Here is a 19389-nt window from a genome sequence, read left to right on the forward strand (position 1 = left end):
AATTGATTTAAAATGTCTTCTCTTCTAATGAACCATTAGAATGATTTGGAGAAAAGATGTTTTCTCTAAATGCAAAGGCTTTGAATGTCTTATATTGTGCACTTGATAAAAATGAATTTAATCACGTTTCGATTTGTGATTCGGCTTTTGATATTTGGAGAAATCTTGAGGTCACTCATGAAGGCACTGGCCGAATGAAAGAGCCCAAAATCAACATTCTTATGCATTCTTACGAACTTTTCCGGATGAAACCAAGTGAGTCCATCGGAGACATGTACACCTATTTCATGGATGTCATCAATGGACTCGAAGCTCTTGGTAAAGATTTTTCTAACTTTGAACTAGTAACTAAAATTTTAAGATCCCTTCCAAAGAGTTGGGATCCAAAAGTTACGACTATTCAAGAGGCCAAGGATCTTAAAATATTTTCACTCGAAGAATTAATTTGGTCTTTAATGACCTATGAAATGAACAATGTGATAAAAAGGGAACTCAAGAACAACTTTCCAAAGGACAGGAAGGATTTGGGACATATAACACATGAAGACCACTCGAGTATAAGCTCAAGTGACAGTGAACTTAAACTACAAATGAAACAAAAATTAAAAAGCAAAAAGAACAGAACTACTTACTTTGAACGTAAGAAGAAAAATAAAAATTGGGATGAATTGAGCTCCTCCGAAGACGAGGAGAAAATCAAGAAAGGCAAGGTGGCAAACTACATATTAACTGCTTTCAATGATGAGGTAATCGAAATTCTCCTAATTTATTTCCAAATTACATAATGCTTTTCATAATGCACTTTTTTTTGTAATTTAGTTTTGAATCAATTTTCTTGAAAATTAAACAAAAATGCAAAAATATGACCATGCTCATAATTTTAAAAATGATAATGAAAATTACATGTTTTATGTTAAATCAATAAAATGTTAGATATAAATCTAATGCTTGTACACCTAGTAAGATTAATCTTATGTATGTGCTTGAGAAGCAAAAAATTATATTTTGATGATTTTCAATGACGATGCATGGCTTTTGTATGGATGGCATGATGATTTTTTTATGAACCTTGTTTTTGGTTTTCAAACATGATGTATAGTTTTGACATATGAACAAAATTTGAGCATGCTAATATAAAGTCAATCACATAAATTAAAACTAAAGAAGTTTTAGTTATCTATAAGAATCATTCAAAATCATGTTCAATGAAACCAATGCATAATGATGTAATGAAAATATTAAATGTTGTGATACTATGATTCACAATTTTATGCATGAGATTTTAAAAGTTATAATGATGATTTTTATGATTTTTTTCGATCCTAAACATTGATGCATGTTTTTATTTGCCATAAGAGAAAAGAACATGCATGTATGAAATAAATCACATGAATTAAAACAACTAAAAAGTGGAAAGGTTTCTTCTTAAAAAAATTTATTTTTCCGACTTTATCGATTTTTTAAAAAGGGAAATTAATGAATCTATTTGTATCACTTTTGTGAATATCTTGAAAATGATCTTGATTTGATGATTTAAATGAGTTTTATCTTGATTTTTTGAAATTTATAAATTGATATTTCTTATGCTTAAGTCAAGATTTTATATGCATGAATTAATGTCTTGTTCTCTTACAAGCTTGAATGAATTCTATCTCTTTCATGATTTCCTAAGAATTCTTTACATTATTTATTTAATAGGAGATTTGTTAAAATGAATCACAGTTTCTCTTGATTTTTTGAAATTATAACTTGAGTATTCATTTTATAAATCAAGATTGTTAATCATGATTCTCTCATTTTATCAAAAGAACATTTTTCAAAATGAATAATTAAGCTGCTTTCTCTTGATTTTTCGATACCCACAATTTGAGAAAATGTACATGCTCGGAACATTTTATGCATAAATTTATTTTCTTTATGATTCAATACTCCTTTGTAATTATGATATGTTTATCGCATGATATAATTGAATCATTTTTATAAAAGAAAAAGGAAATTGTTAGCTTGCTAATTGTAAAAATATATGCTAGCTTGAATGATAAAACATGAGATTGTCTGTAGTGCAAATTTATTATTCTTGTGTAGATTGAAATAATGATTAGAATCTTGATGGTTTTTATGACAATTTATTTTTCGGTTCTAAATGATTGATAATATATATATATATATATATATATATATATATATATATATATATATATATATATATATATATATATATATATATATATATATATATATATATATATATATATATGTATGGCACAAAAAGGACAAAGGTATGCTTGTATGAAGCAACTAAATAGAGAAACATATTTTTTTTGAAAATTATTTTTCTCTATCTTATTGACTTTGATGAATCCATTTGTATTATTTTTATGAATCTCATGGATTAAAAAAATGATTTGAATTTAATGGGTTTTATTGAAATCATGATCTTGATTTCTCGTAATTATAATTTGAATTTTCTATTGAATGAATCAAGATTATTTTCTATTTAAAAGGAGATTTGTCGAAATGTTTCATGGTCTTTTGGTATTCATGATCTTGATAATTATGTTTTGAAACTTTATGTAAATCAAGATTGTTCATCATGATTCTCTCTTTGAATATTTAAAAAGGAGAATTTTCTAGATGAATCACGATTTTAATGATTGAATATTTGATATGCATGAATTGAGATCTTGCTCTCCTATTATTCTTTTTGCTAATCACTGAAAAAAAGACTAATTCTAATAAACCATGATATGCTATATAAATTTTATTGTATTCATGAAGTAATATCTCATCACCAATTTTTTTTTTATATTCCTTCATGTGATGATATGAATCCATGAAACACTTATGATATGATTTTTATACAATTCCGTGTATTCATAAAATATTTATCTCATTACCCAATTAATTCTTCTTGATATTCCTAATTTGATGAAGTAAAATTATGCATGAAATACAAATAGGGAGAAGTTTTGATCATGCATGGTAGGATGCAATTTGACAAATTAATACCATCATGATTTGAAACATTTATGATTTAAAATTATGCATGCAATTACTTTTTATTGTGATGATATTTGCGTATAATGTGTATCATGAATGCTCTAAATGATGAATGCTTGGTATCATATTCAAAATATTGATAAATGCTATGATTTGTTACCAAAATGATGTATCATATATGATATGCCCATAGTGATTAATTTATTTATATAATGCATGAAGTAAGGATACAAATGTAAAGTTTTAAAATTATGCATATTTTAATTTGAAAACATAATGATGCACAAATAAGATTAAGACTTACCTTTGTCATGATTTAAAAATTGATGTAAAGGGTCTTCCTTTCTTTTTACCCATGACAAAGGGGGAGAAAGAGTTGCTAATGTGCTATCTTGAATTGTAAAGAGTATCTCAAAGAGAAATTAGCTAGCTTGCACAAGTCAAGAAAATACAAAAACTTGCTTACCTTTTTGCACATCTAAAGAGAAGATGCAAATGTAACACTTGCCAAATTGTTTGCTTGCCTCATGTAAAACATTGTCTCTTGTAGTTTGACATTTTGCTAAAGAAGCAAAAATGACACTTCTCAAAAGAGAAGAAAGAGCTTGCTATCTTAAACATCACAAGCTTGCCTATCTTAAGAAACAAAATTTGCAAAAGTGCTATCTTGCCTATCTCAATAAGCAAAACTTGTAACTTGCACATTGCAATAGGAAGTAAGAATCATGAGCTTACACAAGAAAACTATCTTGCATTTGCTTTCGTAATTTTTGCTAGCTTATATGTAGCAAAACTTGTATATCGTAAAAATTGCTAGCTTGTAGCCTAAAGAGAAGCAAATAATTGTTTTCTTGAACATCTCAAAATTGCTAGCTTGCGTGTCTTAAAATGTTAAAAAAAATTTGCTAGCTTGTATATTGTAAACTTGCTATTGTACTACCATGTATATCTATGATGATAGCAAACTTGCATGATAATAAAAATGGATATTATGTTTTTCATGCAATGAGTTGAACTTGTATTTCCAAATACATGATAGTGGAACTTCTCCTTTTTGTTGATGACAAAGGGGGAGAAGTATGATCATGTTATACATGATGAATAATTGCAATGACTTGAATTCAGTTTGAATTTAAGGTTCTATCAATATAACATATTGATAGGGGGAGTTTGTTTAAACTTCGGGAGTTAAGGTTAACTTTGTCATCAAGTGGTTGTCATCATCAAAAAGGGAGAGATTGTTGAATCTCGTATTTTGATGATGAAACCACTTGATATGTGTTTATGATTTAATCTATGTTTTTGAGTGACGTAGGATGCTTCGATCAGGATGAGACAATTTAAGCAGGAAAATCATGTTATGCTGGAGGAACATGTCAGAAAATTGGATGTCGGGCTAGTGGATCGGTCGACGTATCGACAGAAGGCTTCGGGCCGTGGATTCGGGCATCGGGCCAAGAAGAGCGGAGATTGTGCCAAGGATATCAGAGTTGTGGAGTTAACTGGTCGATTGAGTAATAGGCTGCAAGCGAGGATGATGTGCCGAAGAATCGGACGAAGCGTCGAGGGATCAATGACATGCCGGACAACTTGATTAATTTCTTAGGATTAATTGTCTTGATCGAAGTTTTATTTTAAGTGTGCAGGATTAACTACGATAGCTTGAAGATATAAAGCAAGTCTACTAGAGTCAAGTTTGATGGGTGTTCGAGAGTCCGAAGATTCGTCGGAAGTGTTGCCGGAACCAACCGAGAAGAAATCGGGGACTTGTCGAAATTTTTGGAAGTCCGTTGGAGAGATCGTCGGAGGTTCACGAATATCACCGAGAAGGTTCGGCTACTTGCCAAAGACTTGCTGAAATCGCCATAAGACCGAGAGCTTGCTGGGAGTCCGCTGGAAGAAATCTGAGGGTGTATCGGAAGTCCGCCGAAAGTTCACCGAAAAGCTCGCCAGAAGGAAACTCGACGTTGCCGGTTAAAAACTTACTTAGGACTATTTCTTAATTTCATAGTTTTCATATAATTAGGATTAGGATTCAAGGTTAATCCTATAACCCGGTTAGGGGCCAATTGGGTCTAAGTTCGGACTGGTTTGGGCCAAGTTTGGAGCCCAACCAGTGAGCTGAAATAGTCTAGGCGGTGGCACCGCCCAGAACTCGAGAGTTCCGGTGGTGGCACCGCTAGCAAACTGTTGGATTGGGTGATGGCACCGCCGGACTAGGCGGTGGCACCGCCAGTACACTGTCAATGTCAGACACTAACAAGCGGTGGCACCGCCAGCACCGGGAATCCCAAAAGTAATTCAAATTTGGAGCCCAAATTTGAATCATCTTGGGATTTATAAATACCCCTCAATTCTCAGTAGAGAATACAACCCTTTGAGAAGTTAGAGATTGAGAAAAAGCCTTAGCAAAGTCTTTAGCAAGTCTTGTTTTCAATAGTTAAGTGTTCACCTCCCTCTTTCTCTTTGAAAAAATCTGTAAGAGTGTGAACCACTTGTAAAAGGTTGTAAGAGGGGTATTTGTCCTTCCCATTAAAAATGATTTGCTAGTGGAAGTTGGGAGCCTCATCGAAGAAGGCTTCGCAAGTGGATATAGGTCATTTGACCGAACTACTTTAAATTAGTGTGTTCCTTGAATATGTGAGTGTTTACCTTTCTGAAACCTTTATTTATATAGCAACAAGCTTTTGATTTTCATCTCCTTACTTTACTCGAGCTACTTTTACTAAGTCATTTTTTGTCGAATCGAATAGAGATCTCTATGCATTTACGAAATCATTTTCAAACTTACGAGTTTTAATCCGCTGCACTAATTCACCCCCCCTTTTAGTGCCGCTCCGATCTTAACAAGTCCAATATGAAAGGGCAACCATCAAACATATTCAAGATAAAGGAAAAAAATCCTTACTATGAATAGGAAAGCTTTGAAATTGCTATGGCACATTTCTACTCTTCCTAGTGTTCTTTATACTATGTTGAAAATTATTACATAATCGTTTACAAACTTCAGCTAGACATTCTTATATATTTTTTAGCTGTTTCTTTTCTAAAATCTTATGATCATTTTATGAGAATTGTTTATATTTTCAATCTAAATATATAAATTATTGAAAAAACTATTATAGTGAAACAATTTATTTTTCTTTGTGTATCATTTCTTATCAAAATAATAATATATTACGAAAAACAAATATTAACCAGGACAATATAAATAATGGAATAATGAATTTGAATTTTTATGTGAAAAATCCAATACGAGAAAAATCATGGATCATAGTCTACTTCAAATTTCTACTATCATTAATAATAATAATAAATTTACAATAAATCTTCTCCAGAATAATCAAAGGATCATAATAACATCAACAATACGGCTTAACAATAATATATGAATTTTATAAAATAAAAAATTTAGATCTCATCAAGTAGGTATAACAGAAAAATATCTTAGAGGATAAACTATAGATCGACACTATTAGAATTGTAAAATTTACCGTAAAAATTCTCCGTATAAAATTTGAGTTAAAACTGTTTCTGTTCGCAGCCATCTCACGTCACGCACGCCAATTTTTTTTTTTTTTTTACTAAATCAGTTTTTGGGCTTAATACTCAAATCAATCGGTGCAAGCATATGGGCTGGACCCAACATAAACGAATGACAGAATATTTCTTGGATCAAAGAGTGAGATAAACTATGTAAAAGTAGTAGATTACTTCTCAAATCTCTTATTACACATAATTTGCTGTTGATTTAGAAAGCCCGCAATGATATTGTTTTAAATGGGAACAAGACGTCTCCTGTCAATTTAGCATATAGAGCTATTAATTATGTGATGTCTATGACCTCTCATGTATCCTAAGGGTTTATTAAGTTACCTTGCCAAAACAATATCAAATGAAAAAAAATAAACTCTGGTTGGATCAAACTAAATACTGATTATGCTTATAATATGAAAACTAAGAAGAGTGGGAACTGGTTGTTGTTGTTGATAGTATAAAACATGCAATTTCAGAAGGCATCAATTACATTATGATTGAAGCTGATAATAAAAATTTGATTAGAATATTGAAGAAAGAGGACAAGCCTCTATGGCAATTTACCAATGTATTTCGCAACCTCTTTATATCGTTTCCCAAGTTCATGGGTTTAGAACTTTCTCACATCTACAGGGAAGACAATTAGTGTACTCATTGACTTGCCATACATGCTAAGGTCTTAGGATTAGATCAGTCATGGCATGTCAATTGGCCATCCGATTTGTATTCATTGTTAAGTTCAGATGAGCTTGGACTTGATTGTATTAAATTCTCTTAATTAATTTAGTTCATATAAAAATAATTCCTTCATGATTTACTTATTAGTTTATCACTTATCTGATTGACATGTGCATCATTAAATTATTTATGACATCATATTTGGTGTTAAAAATATATATCCTGCTTAATTCACATAAATTCGAAAAAAAATAATGGTATTTATCGTTTCCACGTATTCAGAACATCTTTTCCTAACACGTATTGCCATTCTCCTGATCTTTAATGGATCAGAGTGAAAACTCATGAGCTTCTCATCAAGCCCCTGTTGTTATCATCACACATTCAAGCAGATTAAGCTACTTAACAATTTCGTTTCCTCTTTCCTTAGCTAATTTAGACATACTGCTCCATGTCAAGCGGTCATAGGAGCGTTAGGCGACGATCACATGGTGGAATTTTGCGTTCCATCACCTTCTGCACCTCCTTCTCCATCATCGTCCTCCTCTGTGTACCACAGGAACTCAGCATACGCAGCAAGAACATGGCTGCAAGGAAAATAAGCTTCAACTGTATAAGATTTTGTCTGTTTATAATTGAATAGGAAAGGATTCATGGATGATTTGCCTGTCATGAGGTGCAGCTTGAACTGCCTGTTGAAAGTAGCTGGAAGCTCGTTCTTCATCCTGGTGCAGCTCCCACACTAATCTAGCGTATTGTGATAGACTTTCTCCATCATCAGGGTCCGCAAGTATAGCGCGAGAGTAGTACTCCTCGGCTCTTTTAATGTCTCCCTTGGCCTACATATAATGGAAGCAAATCAGATGTTTCTTGATATAAAATCAAAGAAAATATGGATAAAAAAATGTGTCTTAATTATTCTTCGCAGAGAGAAGGCAGAAGCAATGGAAATTTTACCTGGTAGAGAAACTCCGCGTAGTTTCTCAGGAACAGAGCATTACTTGGGTTCTCCTCCACCATCCGCTTGTAGTGCATCTCCACATCCGACTGCTCTCCTCCGTTCCCCATCGGAACGTCGCATATCCCAACACCACCACCACCGCCAGCGGTCAAGAGTCCTGACCCGATCCGGTCGATCCCGAGCCCTCTCGCGAGGAACAACGGAGGCGGCGGCGGCGGCCCGCCAATACTCGCAGAGCCAGTTCGATTTTCGCTTGCAAAATCGAATCCTCCATCAACGCGCTGCCCATCGTTCTCGTCATCGTCTTCTTCCTCCGTTGCCTCCTCTTCTGCCAGTGTTTTCCGGATGTACACGGAGAAGGAAAGGATGGTCTCGAGAGTCGTATGTGGAAGTTGAGAGGGGCACTTCGGTGATGGCGGATGGCGGTCGGAGAGAAAGGAGCGAAGATTGCCATCGGATCGGCTTCTCCGGATGCCGAGGGACGGGCTCTGGTCACGGAAGCAGTCGGAGGTAGGGGATAAATGACAGGAGAAAGAGTGGAGGTCGGGGTTGGGAGAGGAATGGTGGTGGTGGTTGGAACACTCGGAGGAGATGTGGAGGGAGGAGGAAGAGGAGAGGAGGGAGCCAAGAACTGGGGTGGACGAGCTCCTCAACATCATCACACGGTTACACTCTTCCAAATGACTTCCCTCTCTTCTCCAAACCTAAATAAAGAAGAGTACTCGTCAACCAAACTCCCGTGAACAAGAAAGGCCGTAGGACTCTTCTAAGAGCGCGCTTGCTTTCCATCTCTCTTCACTAGGTGCAACGTGAGAGAGAAAGAGAGATCAAAAGAGAACCCAAAGGAAATATCTCGGAGAGAGAGAGAGAGAGAGAGAGAGAGAGAGAGAGAGAGGTGGGAAGTCTGTGAACCAACGTGGTGTGTTCGTCTTCTTCGCTCTCCTCCCGCCGATCTTTCGCCATCAACCTTCTTCTCGGTTTCCTTCTTCAGCTCTTCTGTTCTCGGGGCACTGTCCGTGGCCGAGAAAGGTGGAGTCGTCGACAACGAACACATGCAAATACCGGTCAACGGGCCTCTCGTGGGTAACTTTACGTGAAGCGTCATGCCTTTTTCGTGTATGTTAACTATATAAATAGTGGTAATTAATGTGATTGCTTAAGTCGTGACTCTTAAGATAGGGACAGCAGGGAACATGACACATCTCGAGAAGCGTACTATTATTGTCTATACAATATTCTACTCGAGGACGCGTGCCGAGTCACCAGTCGCGTGCCAAGTCGTGACACAGTCACCGTGCTCAAGTTTAATTAGATATCGATGCAAAGGCAATATGATTGATAGAAAAACATTAGTATATGAGATGGAAAACAATTAAGAGATGATTAAGAATAGTCTTAACTTTTAGAAATTAAAAGAGTACAATATATAATTTAACTTAGGCTCAAGCTTTTTATGATTAAAATGCTGATTCTATCCTACAAGTGTGGTTGACACTTTGTAGCTTATGGAGAATGTTTGGTTGAGAGAAAACACAATTTTGGAGAAGATTTATATTAAAAAAATTATTATGAAAGAGATAATTTTATTAAATAATATATATTTATATATAATTTTTTTCCTAATTATATGATTAAATGATGTATTCAAATATTGTACTCAACCAATCCTCAAATCATAGATTGATTGAGGATTAACATATATAAAAAATATAAAATTATCATTCCATATTTATCTATATCATAATCTTTTATCACATATCTTTTTCTAACAACAATAATTAAAAAAAACTAATTTTAGAACAAACATTACTGTGGTTGATCATCACCAGCTCTCTGCTCTCCTCTTGATCCTAACCCTCAGGCCATTCTTCATGTGAAGGATGACGGAAAGCTTTGGCTCGACCTCATGACCTTGAAGCACTTGAACTTGGAAGTTGTAGACCATGGCAGCCACCACTGCCTTCATCTGAGTGAAGGCCACTTCCTTTCCCAGGCAGGTCCTGCGGCCAGAACCGAACGACATGAACTTGCAAGATGGCTCGTGCCGCACCCGCCCCTCTTCCGAAATCCATCTCTAGGGCCGGAACTCCAAGCAGTCCATGCCCCAAATCCTTTCCATCCTCCCTCTGGAGTACAGGGAGGACAAGATATTTGTGCCTGCTTCAACTCTGTGTCCACTCGGGAGGACTTCATGTCTCAGAGCTGCCTGGTGATGGAAGGGAAGAGGAGGGAACAGCCTGAGCGACTCGCAGAGGGCTGCATGCAGATAGACCAATTTGCTCAGCTCTTCTGGATCGAATATGGTCAGATCATTGGAGCTCGATCTCTGTTTTCCCAGGGGCGTCGACCTTAGTTCCTCGAGGATATTGGACACCACCACGGGATTGTTGCAGATCAGCCAGAAGAACCATATGAGCGCTGCACCAGTTGTGTCCCTCCCGGCAAAAATGAAGTTTATGGCTGTGTCACGGAGGAACTTGTCGAACTCGGTTGATCCTTGTCGCTGGCTGTCTTGCTGCTCTTCATCGTCATTGTCGTTGATGTAAGACGAGAGTAGATTGGCTTTTTCTTCGCCTCCGCCATCTTTATGATTCTTGAGGCTTCTTAATTTCTTCTTCTCTGCGATGCTTTCCGCTATGCAATGGTCTATTACCTTCCATGCCATCGTGAACTTCTTCTCGTCCCCGATCCTTAGCCATCTCGCCAACTTCCACCAGGTCAACGACACTGTGTGGCAGAGCAACGAGGCGCCCGTGGCATCGTCCATTGCCCGCATGAATGGGACAGTCGACAATGCGACGGAGAGGCAACATGGATTTGTTAGGATCGAGTCGGCACTAAGAGGGTGGGGGGAAGGGGCGGTGAATTAGTGCGGCGAATAAAAAGGATCAGTTTAAAAAACTTCATACGTTAAAACAAAAATCGATCTAGGGAGATAACTTGAAAGCATATTTATTCATAAGGATAGTGAAAGCCAAGTAAGGAGGAAGTGAAGCAATTGCAGAGTAAGTAAATGATAATAATAGAAATGCAAACCAGAATTTATAGTGGTTCGGTTGTTGTGACATACATCCACCTCCGATTCCTCCTTCGTCAAGGTCACCCGCATTCACCAATGTTCTTTCTTCAATAGGCAAAAACCAACCATCTCTTTACAACACTTTCTCCTTTTCATGGGTTTAAGAGATAATCCTTACAAGCCTCACACCTCTTTTGAATGATTACAAATCTAAGGAGAAGAGGAGAAGAACTCTTCTCACTTTTATAACACTTTTAACACCCTCAACACTTAGAATTTTTCAACACTTCAATTGCACTTTAGTTACGCTTTCATGCAGAAAAGGGTGGGGTATTTATAGGCCCCAATGACTTTAGAATTAGAGCCAAAAAGTGTCACATCATTGGATTTCGGGATGATGGCGATACCACCATCATTACTGGATGGTACCACCGCCTGACACTCTGACACTGAACGGTATGACCGCTTGACAAAGCTCGAAGATCGAGCTCCGATGGTACCACCACCTAACAGGGGCGGTACCATCGCCTGGCAACATTAATTGTCAACGGTACCACCGCCCAAACCACCTAGGAGACTGAATCACAGGCGGTGCCACAGACGACCTTGACTTCAAGTGTTGAATGGGCTATTCAACCAACCCAATTCAACCCTGTTAAGGGCCCAACTGGCCCCTAACTGAGTTAGTAGGATGACCTCCCAATCCTAATTCAACTTAGGGTCTAACTATAATAATTTAAGACATTAACTAAGTAGTCTTGGTCTGATATGTCAATTGTTCTTCCAACGAACTTCTGACAATCTCCCGGTAATGTTCCAACGGACTCTTGGCAAGCTCCTGGACTTTACGATGATCTTCTTGGCGAGTTCTGATGAGCTTCTTTGGCAAGCTCCTGGACTTCTCGATCAATTCTGGCAGAACTTCCGATGAACGTTCGGACTTTTAATGAACTCTCAAACTCTCAATGAAATCTCGATCTTGACTCCGACCCAACATTTGCTTTATGCCTTACTGCTATCGTAGTTAATCCTGCATACTTTTCTCAACATATAGATTAGATAAAATAATTTACTAATTGATTTCATCATCAAAATCTAAGATTCAATAATCTCTCACTTTTTAATGATGACAATCAATTGATGACAGAGTTAACTTTAACTCCTCCTATCTATATGCCATACTTGAGAAAAGATACTCTTGAATTCAAGGTCTTTGAATTCGAGAATCAATCCGATAAATTATATTCATTTAAACTTATCAACATGCACATCATGATACTTATCATGATTTACCAATTCAAAATACGATACCACGTATTTATAAAAAATGATGTCAAGACTTGACATCAATTTTCAAGTCCAATGATGATAGACAATCATCATTTTTAAGTATGATACGAATTTCAAATATGAAATTTAACAAGATGACAAAGATAACAATTCAATATTCCATGGTAAGATATCAATTGTAAATAGCAAGGTGAGCTCAAGATATCTTATTATAATGAAAGATATTTATCAAGTATTCATGAAATATTTCAAATATCTATAATACATATGAAATACATTTTGATATGTTTTAAGCATTTGCCATGTGTTGCAATGTATTTGACGATTTCAATTATATTTCAAGCATTTGCAAAACATATAAGCATTTATGATAAGATACATTCCAAACATTTACAATGCCAATTCGTCATCAATTTGCCACATTTTGGTATCATTTCTCCCCCTTTCTCATCAACAAAAAGGAGAACCATTCAACAATCAAGTTTCACACCAATTTATCCAAGCCATAAAGGAAGGTAAGCAAATAAGAAGAAGAAGAAGATTTATCAAAGTAAGCAAATAAGGTAAGCAAATAAGCCATAAATTTATCCAATTTATGCAAGTTTCTTTCTTCTATTTGTCATAAAAATAAAAATAAGAAGAAGAGGAAGAAAGATAAGGAAAGAATCCATTAAAAACCAAATACATGAAATGATTTGAATCAAGTCAAATTCAAAACAAGAAATGAGTTTTATTAAATCATGTTTCAATTTTAACAAAGAGAAGAGATTCATGAAAAGGATTAAGATATACATGTGAAATCAAATCATCATTCTTGCAAGTAATCATCACACACTAAAATTCATCTTTCAAGGGCAGAGTAAGGAAGAATTCATGGGAAGGGAGCATCATATAAAAAAGAAATTTACGAATAAAACTTGATAAATCAAATCCGTTTCTCATTAGAAATTCATAAGAGTGAAATCCGTGAGAGTTGCATTTGTCAATAAATTCCATGAGTGAAGTGATTAAGTATATAAAAAATCATTAAGTGATGGAGTAAGGGTATGAAGCAAATTTGATACCAAGTTAAGAGGAAGATAAAAATAAAATAAATTCATGAAAGCTCCATTTATGAGACAAATTAGGAGGAAGATAGTTCAGAAAAGAAATTCAACAAACTCATGCATTCAGATAATTTAATATCCCTAACTCTCTTCTAATAAAATCAAATTGTTCTTCATTTAAAGTTTTTATAAAGATATCGAATAATTGATGTTTCGTATCAATAAACTCTAAAGATATGTCATGGTTATTCACATGATCTCTTATGAAATGATGCCTAATATCAATATGTTTAGTTCTAGAGTGTTGAATAGGATTTTTTGTTAAATATATTACACTCGTGTTATCACATTTTATGAGAATATTTTTAAGGTGAATCTTATAATATTCTAATATATTTTTCATCCATACAACTTGTACACAATATACACTCACCACTATGTATTCGACTTCGATTGTAGATAGTGCAACCGAGTTTTATTTTTTGGAAGACCAAGAGACTAGTGCATAACCTAAGAATTGACATGTTTCGGATGTGCTTTTTCCATCTATTCTACATCTAGCAAAATCTGCATCAATGTAAGTAATTAGTTCAAAGTTTCTGAATTTTGGATACCATAATCCTAGATTAGTGGTTCCTTTAAGATATCTAAGAATTCTTTTAATAACTTTAAGATGAGATATCTTAGGATTAGATTGAAACCTACCACAAAGTCCTATGCTAAACATGATGTCCGGTCTAGTTGTGGTGAGATATAGTAAGCTTCCTATCATACCCCTATAAGCTTTTTGATCAAAGCTTTCTCCACTTTCGTCAATGCTGAACTTAGTGGAGGTACTCATAGGAGTATTGATAGCCTTTGAACTATCTATATTAAACCATTTTAGCAAGTCTAATGCATATTTTGTTTGACTAAGAAAAATACTATCACTAAGTTGTTTGATTTGTAAACCTAAAAAGAAAGTTAGTTCACCCATTAAACTCATTTCAAACTCTTGACTCATACTCTTGGCAAATGATCCACATAAGGATTCATTTGTAGAACCAAAAATAATATCATCAACATAAATTTGAACAATAAGAAAATTATTTTAAAATTTTTAATAAATAATATAGTATCGACCTTATCTTTAGAGAATTTATTTTGGATAAGAAAGGAGCTAAATCTCTCGTACCAAGCCCTTGGGGCTTGTTTTAATTTATAGAGAGCTTTAGTCAATTTAAACATATGATTCAGAAAATTATCATTCTCAAATCTGGGAGGTTGTTCAACATAAACTTCTTTGAAAATAAAGCCATTAAGAAAAGCACTTTTGACATCCATTTGAAATAACTTAAAATTATTATTACTAGCATAGACAAGGAGCATCCTTATAACTTCTAATCCTTTGACTTCTAATCTTGCCATAGGAGCGAAGGTTTCATCATAATCGATACTTTCTTCTTAGTTGAAACTCTTGGCCACTAATCTAGCCTTATTTCTAATCACGATACTAAATTCATGTTACTTGTTTCTAAAAATCCATTTAGTACCAATAACTAAATGGTCATTTGGCCTAGGAACAAGTTTCCATACCACGTTTCTCTCAAATTGGTTCAACTCTTCTTCCATTGCGATAACCCATGAATCATTTTTCAAGGCCTTGTCAATGCATTTAGGTTCAATTTGAGAAAGAAAAGCGACGTTGGCACAAAAATTTTTAAGAGAAGAATGAGTTTAAACCCCTTTTGATGTATCTTCTATGATTAGCCCCTTAAGATGAGCATCTACCTACCTCCATTCCTTGGGTAAGGATGTTTCAGAAGAAGATGTATCCAAGTTGCTAGTTTGAGGAGAGGGTTCATTTAAATTCAAAGCATAAAAATTAAGATCATCATCAAACTCATTTTTCTTAAGTTCGGAAACTTCATTAAAGACAATATGAATAGACTTTCTATAACCAAAGTTCTTTTGTTAAAGATACAAAAGACTTTAGAAATGGAAGAGTAGCCAAGAAAACTCCCTTCATCGGATTTTGCATCAAACTTTCCTATGACATCTTTTTCATTCAAGATAAAATATTTATAATAAAAAACTTTAAAATATGAAATGTTGGGTTTTTTTGTTATTCCACAATTCATAAGTAGTTTTGGAAAGTAATGATCTTACTAGAACCTTATTCATAACATAGCATGCCGTATTAATGGCTTCGACCCAAAAATATTTAGGTAGACTATGTTTGTTCAACATGGTTCTTGCCATTTCTTGTAAATTTTTATTTTTTTCTTTCTACTATATTTTGTTGTGGATTTCTCAGAGTAGAGAAATTATGGTTGTATATATTAGATTCACAAAAATTTTTAAAATCATGATTTTAAAATTCGCCACCGTGATCACTCCGAATTGATGAAATCATAAAGCTTTTTTCATTTTGAATAAGTTTACAAAACTTAGAAAAATACCTAAAGCAATCACTTTTGTATGCCAAAAAGTATGTCCAAGTATATCTACTATAATCGTCCACAATTACAAAGGCATATTTGCTACATCCAAGACTTGATGTATCAATTGGTCTAAATAAATCTATATAGATCAATTGCAATGGTCTAGAGTTGCTTATTTGATTCTTTGGTTTGAAACTTCCTTTTATTTGTTTTCTTAGTTGATATGTATTACACACATCGTCTTTAGCGAACTTGATGTTAGGAATACCTCTTACAAGTTTTTTAGATGAGATTTGAGAGATTAGTTTCATGCTAGCATGACCTAATTTTTTATGCCAAAGCCAAGCATCGTCATTCAAAACCGAAAAATACATTTCATTATAAAGATCATCAATGTTAATAGTGTATATATTATTTTATTTTAAGGCAATCATAGATGTGTTTTTGTGTGATTTTCAATAATGATTCAAATCTTATGATGTATCCTTTATCACACAATTAACTAATGCTCAAAAGATTATGCTTTAAGCCATCAATCAATAATACATCTTCAATCAAAAAGTTAGATTTGTTACCTATGGTTTCTTTGCCAATGATTTTACCCTTGTTGTTGTCTCCGAAGGTGACATACCCTTCGTCTAGGCTAGTGAGCTTAGAGAATTGAGATGAATCTCTAGTCATATGCCTTGAACATCCACTATCAAGGTACCATATCTTGCTCCTAGTTTGTGATGGTAAACATTTCTATAAAAAAAGATAATCTTTAGATACCTATTTGACTTTGGGTGCCTAAAAAATCAATTGACTTAACTTATCATTTTGTATGAAATTCTTTACAGTTCCTTTAGGAACCCAAATCAATTTGTAGAGACTACATCTCTTAAACAGACATTGATAAGTAATATATCCAAATTCATAACAAAAGTTACATTTATTTTGGGGTGAAACATGTAAAGTTAGACCTTTAACAAAGATGGTTGGATTTTTATGAGTGTTACTCACAAAGCCGATTCTATCTCTTCTATGAACATGATTCTTATTTGTAAGAATCATGTTTAAGGATTTACTATCTATTTCAAATTTTTCTAAGGTTTCATGTAGTTGTAAATTCTTCTTTTTAAGCATTTCTAATTCATCACATTTTGTGCTAGAAGCTAAACTATCATTATGCTTAATTTTTAATTTATCAAAATCACTAACAAAAGAAGCATACTTTTTTTTAACAATTTATATTTTTTACTAACTAATTTACATTCATCAAATAAATCATGAAAAACACTTAGTAATTCATCAAAAGATAAATTTACATCTAATGAACTGCTTACCTTATCTCCGATAGCCATTAGTGTATAATGAGAAATTTGCTCTATATTGGTTGGCTTCTCTTCTTCGGATGCACTTGAGTCATTCCAAGTTGCTTTAAGAGCCTTCTTCTTCTTTGCTCGGGGATATTCACTTTTGAAATGTCTCGGCCTTTTGCATTCATAGGATATAACTTATACTTTCTTGGGTTCAATTTTATTTTTAGTGTTATTTTTAAATTTATTTATTTTTATGAATTTTTTGAACTTTCTTGTCAAGAGTGCCAAGTTATCATCATAGTCCTTATCACTTGAATTTTCTTTCAAGTGGTCTTTATGAGTTCTTAGTGCCATATCCTTCCTATTCTTTGGAATGTTGTTCTCAAGCTCTTCATGAGCATTGCAAGTCATCTCATAGGTCATTAGTGACCCGATAAGTTCTTTGATAGGAAAGTTATTTAAATTATTAGCCTCTTGAATGATCGTTACTTTAGGGTCCTAACTCTTTAGAAGGGATCTCTAGATTTTATTAACAAGTTCAAAGTTCAAAAAATATTTGCCAAGAGTTTTTAAACTATTGACAACATCCATAAAATAGGTGTATATGTCGATAATAGTTTCGCTTAGCTTCATCCGAAACAATTCATAAGTATAAACTAAAAAATTTATCTTCGACTCCATTACTCTACTAGTGCCTTCGTGAGTGATTTCAAGTGTGTGCCAATTTTCAAAAACCATTTCATAAATAGACACTCGATTGAACTCGTTTTTATCTAAAGTACAAAACAAGGCATTCATATCCTTGACATTTAAAGCGAAAGTCTTCTTCTCCAACTCATTCCAATCGTTCATTGGAAGAGAAGACTTTTGAAAGTCATTTTCCATAAGGTTCCATAACTCAAAATCCATTGAAATTAGAAAAATCCTCATTCTAGTCTTCCAAAATGTGTAATCCATTCTATTGAACATGGGTGGACATGTAATTGAATAACCCTCTTGATTACTAGCAAAAGCCATCTCTCTTTGGTTTTAAATCAAATCGAGAGTAACCGAGCTCTAATACCAATTGTTAGGATCGAGTCGATACTAAGAGGGGGGTGAATTAGTACAATGGATAAAAATCGTTAGTTTAAAAAACTTCGTACATTAAAATAAAAATCGATCTAGGAAGATAGCTTGAAAGTATGTTTGTTCATAAGAGTAGTGAAAGCCAAGTATGGAGGAAGTAAAGCAATTGCAGAGTAAGTAAATGACAATAATAGATATGCAAATAAGAATTTATAGTGGTTCGGTCGTTGTAACCTATATCCACTTCCGATTCCTCCTTCGTTGAGGTCACCGACATCCACTAATGGTCTTTCTTCAATAGGCGAAGACCAACCACCTCTTTATAGTGGTTTCTCCTTTTCATGGGTTTGGGAGATAACCCTTACAAGCCTCACACCTCTCTTGAATGATTACAAATCTAAGGAGAGGGAGGAGGAGAACTCTTCTCACTTTTACAACACTTTTAACACCCCAACACTTATAATTTTTCAACACTTTGATTGCACTTTAGTTACCCTTTCATGCATAAAAGGGTGGGATATTTATAGGCCCCAATGGCTTCAGAATTGGAGCCAAAAAGTGTCACATCCCCGGATTTTGAGGTACTGGCGATACCATCGCTTGACACTCTGATATTGGGTGGTATAACCGTCTGACAGAGCTCGGAGTTCAAGCTCCGACGGTACCACCGCCTGGCAGCATTAACTTTCAGTGGTACCATCGCCCAGACCACCTGGGAGACTGAGTCACCAAGTAGTGCCACCGCTGGCCTTGACTTCAAGTGCTGAATGAGCTATTCAACCAACCCAATTTAACCCTGTTAAGGGCCCAATTGGCCCCTAACTGAGTTAGTGGGATAATCTCCCAATCCTAACTCAACTTAGGGTCTAACTATGATAATTTAAGACATTAACTAAGTAGTCTTGGTCCGATATGTCAATTGTTCTTCCGATAAACTTCCGACAATCTCTCGGCAATGTTCCAACGGACTCCTGACAAGCTCTTGGACTTTACGACGATCTTCTTGGCGAGTTCTGATGAGCTTCTTTAGCAAGCTCCTGGATTTCTCGATCAATTTCGACATAAC

The 19389-nt window shown here is 34.7% G+C and overlaps 1 protein-coding gene and 1 pseudogene across 1 annotated transcript; both read right to left on the reverse strand.

Annotated features, from left to right (window-relative positions):
* Nucleotides 1–7455: 7455 nt before the first annotated feature.
* Nucleotides 7456–8990, reverse strand: LOC135639147 (uncharacterized). Its single transcript, XM_065152936.1, has 3 exons — nt 8173–8990; nt 7882–8054; nt 7456–7802 (listed from the first exon to the last, which is right to left on the reverse strand). The coding sequence occupies exons 1-3, from the start codon at nt 8833–8835 to the stop codon at nt 7700–7702; spliced, it is 939 nt and encodes a 312-aa protein (XP_065009008.1). The 5' UTR covers nt 8836–8990; the 3' UTR covers nt 7456–7699.
* A 1008-nt stretch (nt 8991–9998) lies between these two features.
* The window catches only part of LOC135639191 (noroxomaritidine synthase 2-like), a 132231-nt pseudogene continuing 122840 nt past the window's right edge, over nt 9999–19389 (reverse strand).

Source organism: Musa acuminata, chromosome BXJ3-5 (assembly GCF_036884655.1).
Source record: "Musa acuminata AAA Group cultivar baxijiao chromosome BXJ3-5, Cavendish_Baxijiao_AAA, whole genome shotgun sequence".
Classification (NCBI taxonomy): Eukaryota; Viridiplantae; Streptophyta; class Magnoliopsida; order Zingiberales; family Musaceae; genus Musa; species Musa acuminata.

Bases quoted from the DNA above. Each gene is read 5' to 3' on its own strand.
- LOC135639147 (XM_065152936.1), bottom strand. From the start codon at position 8,835: ATGATGTTGAGGAGCTCGTCCACCCCAGTTCTTGGCTCCCTCCTCTCC. The intron at 8,055-8,172 runs GTAAAATTTCCA...CATTATATGTAG, and splicing joins ACGCGGAGTTTCTCTACCAG to GCCAAGGGAGACATTAAAAG. The intron at 7,803-7,881 runs GCAAATCATCCA...TTTTCCTTGCAG, and splicing joins CAAGCTGCACCTCATGACAG to CCATGTTCTTGCTGCGTATG.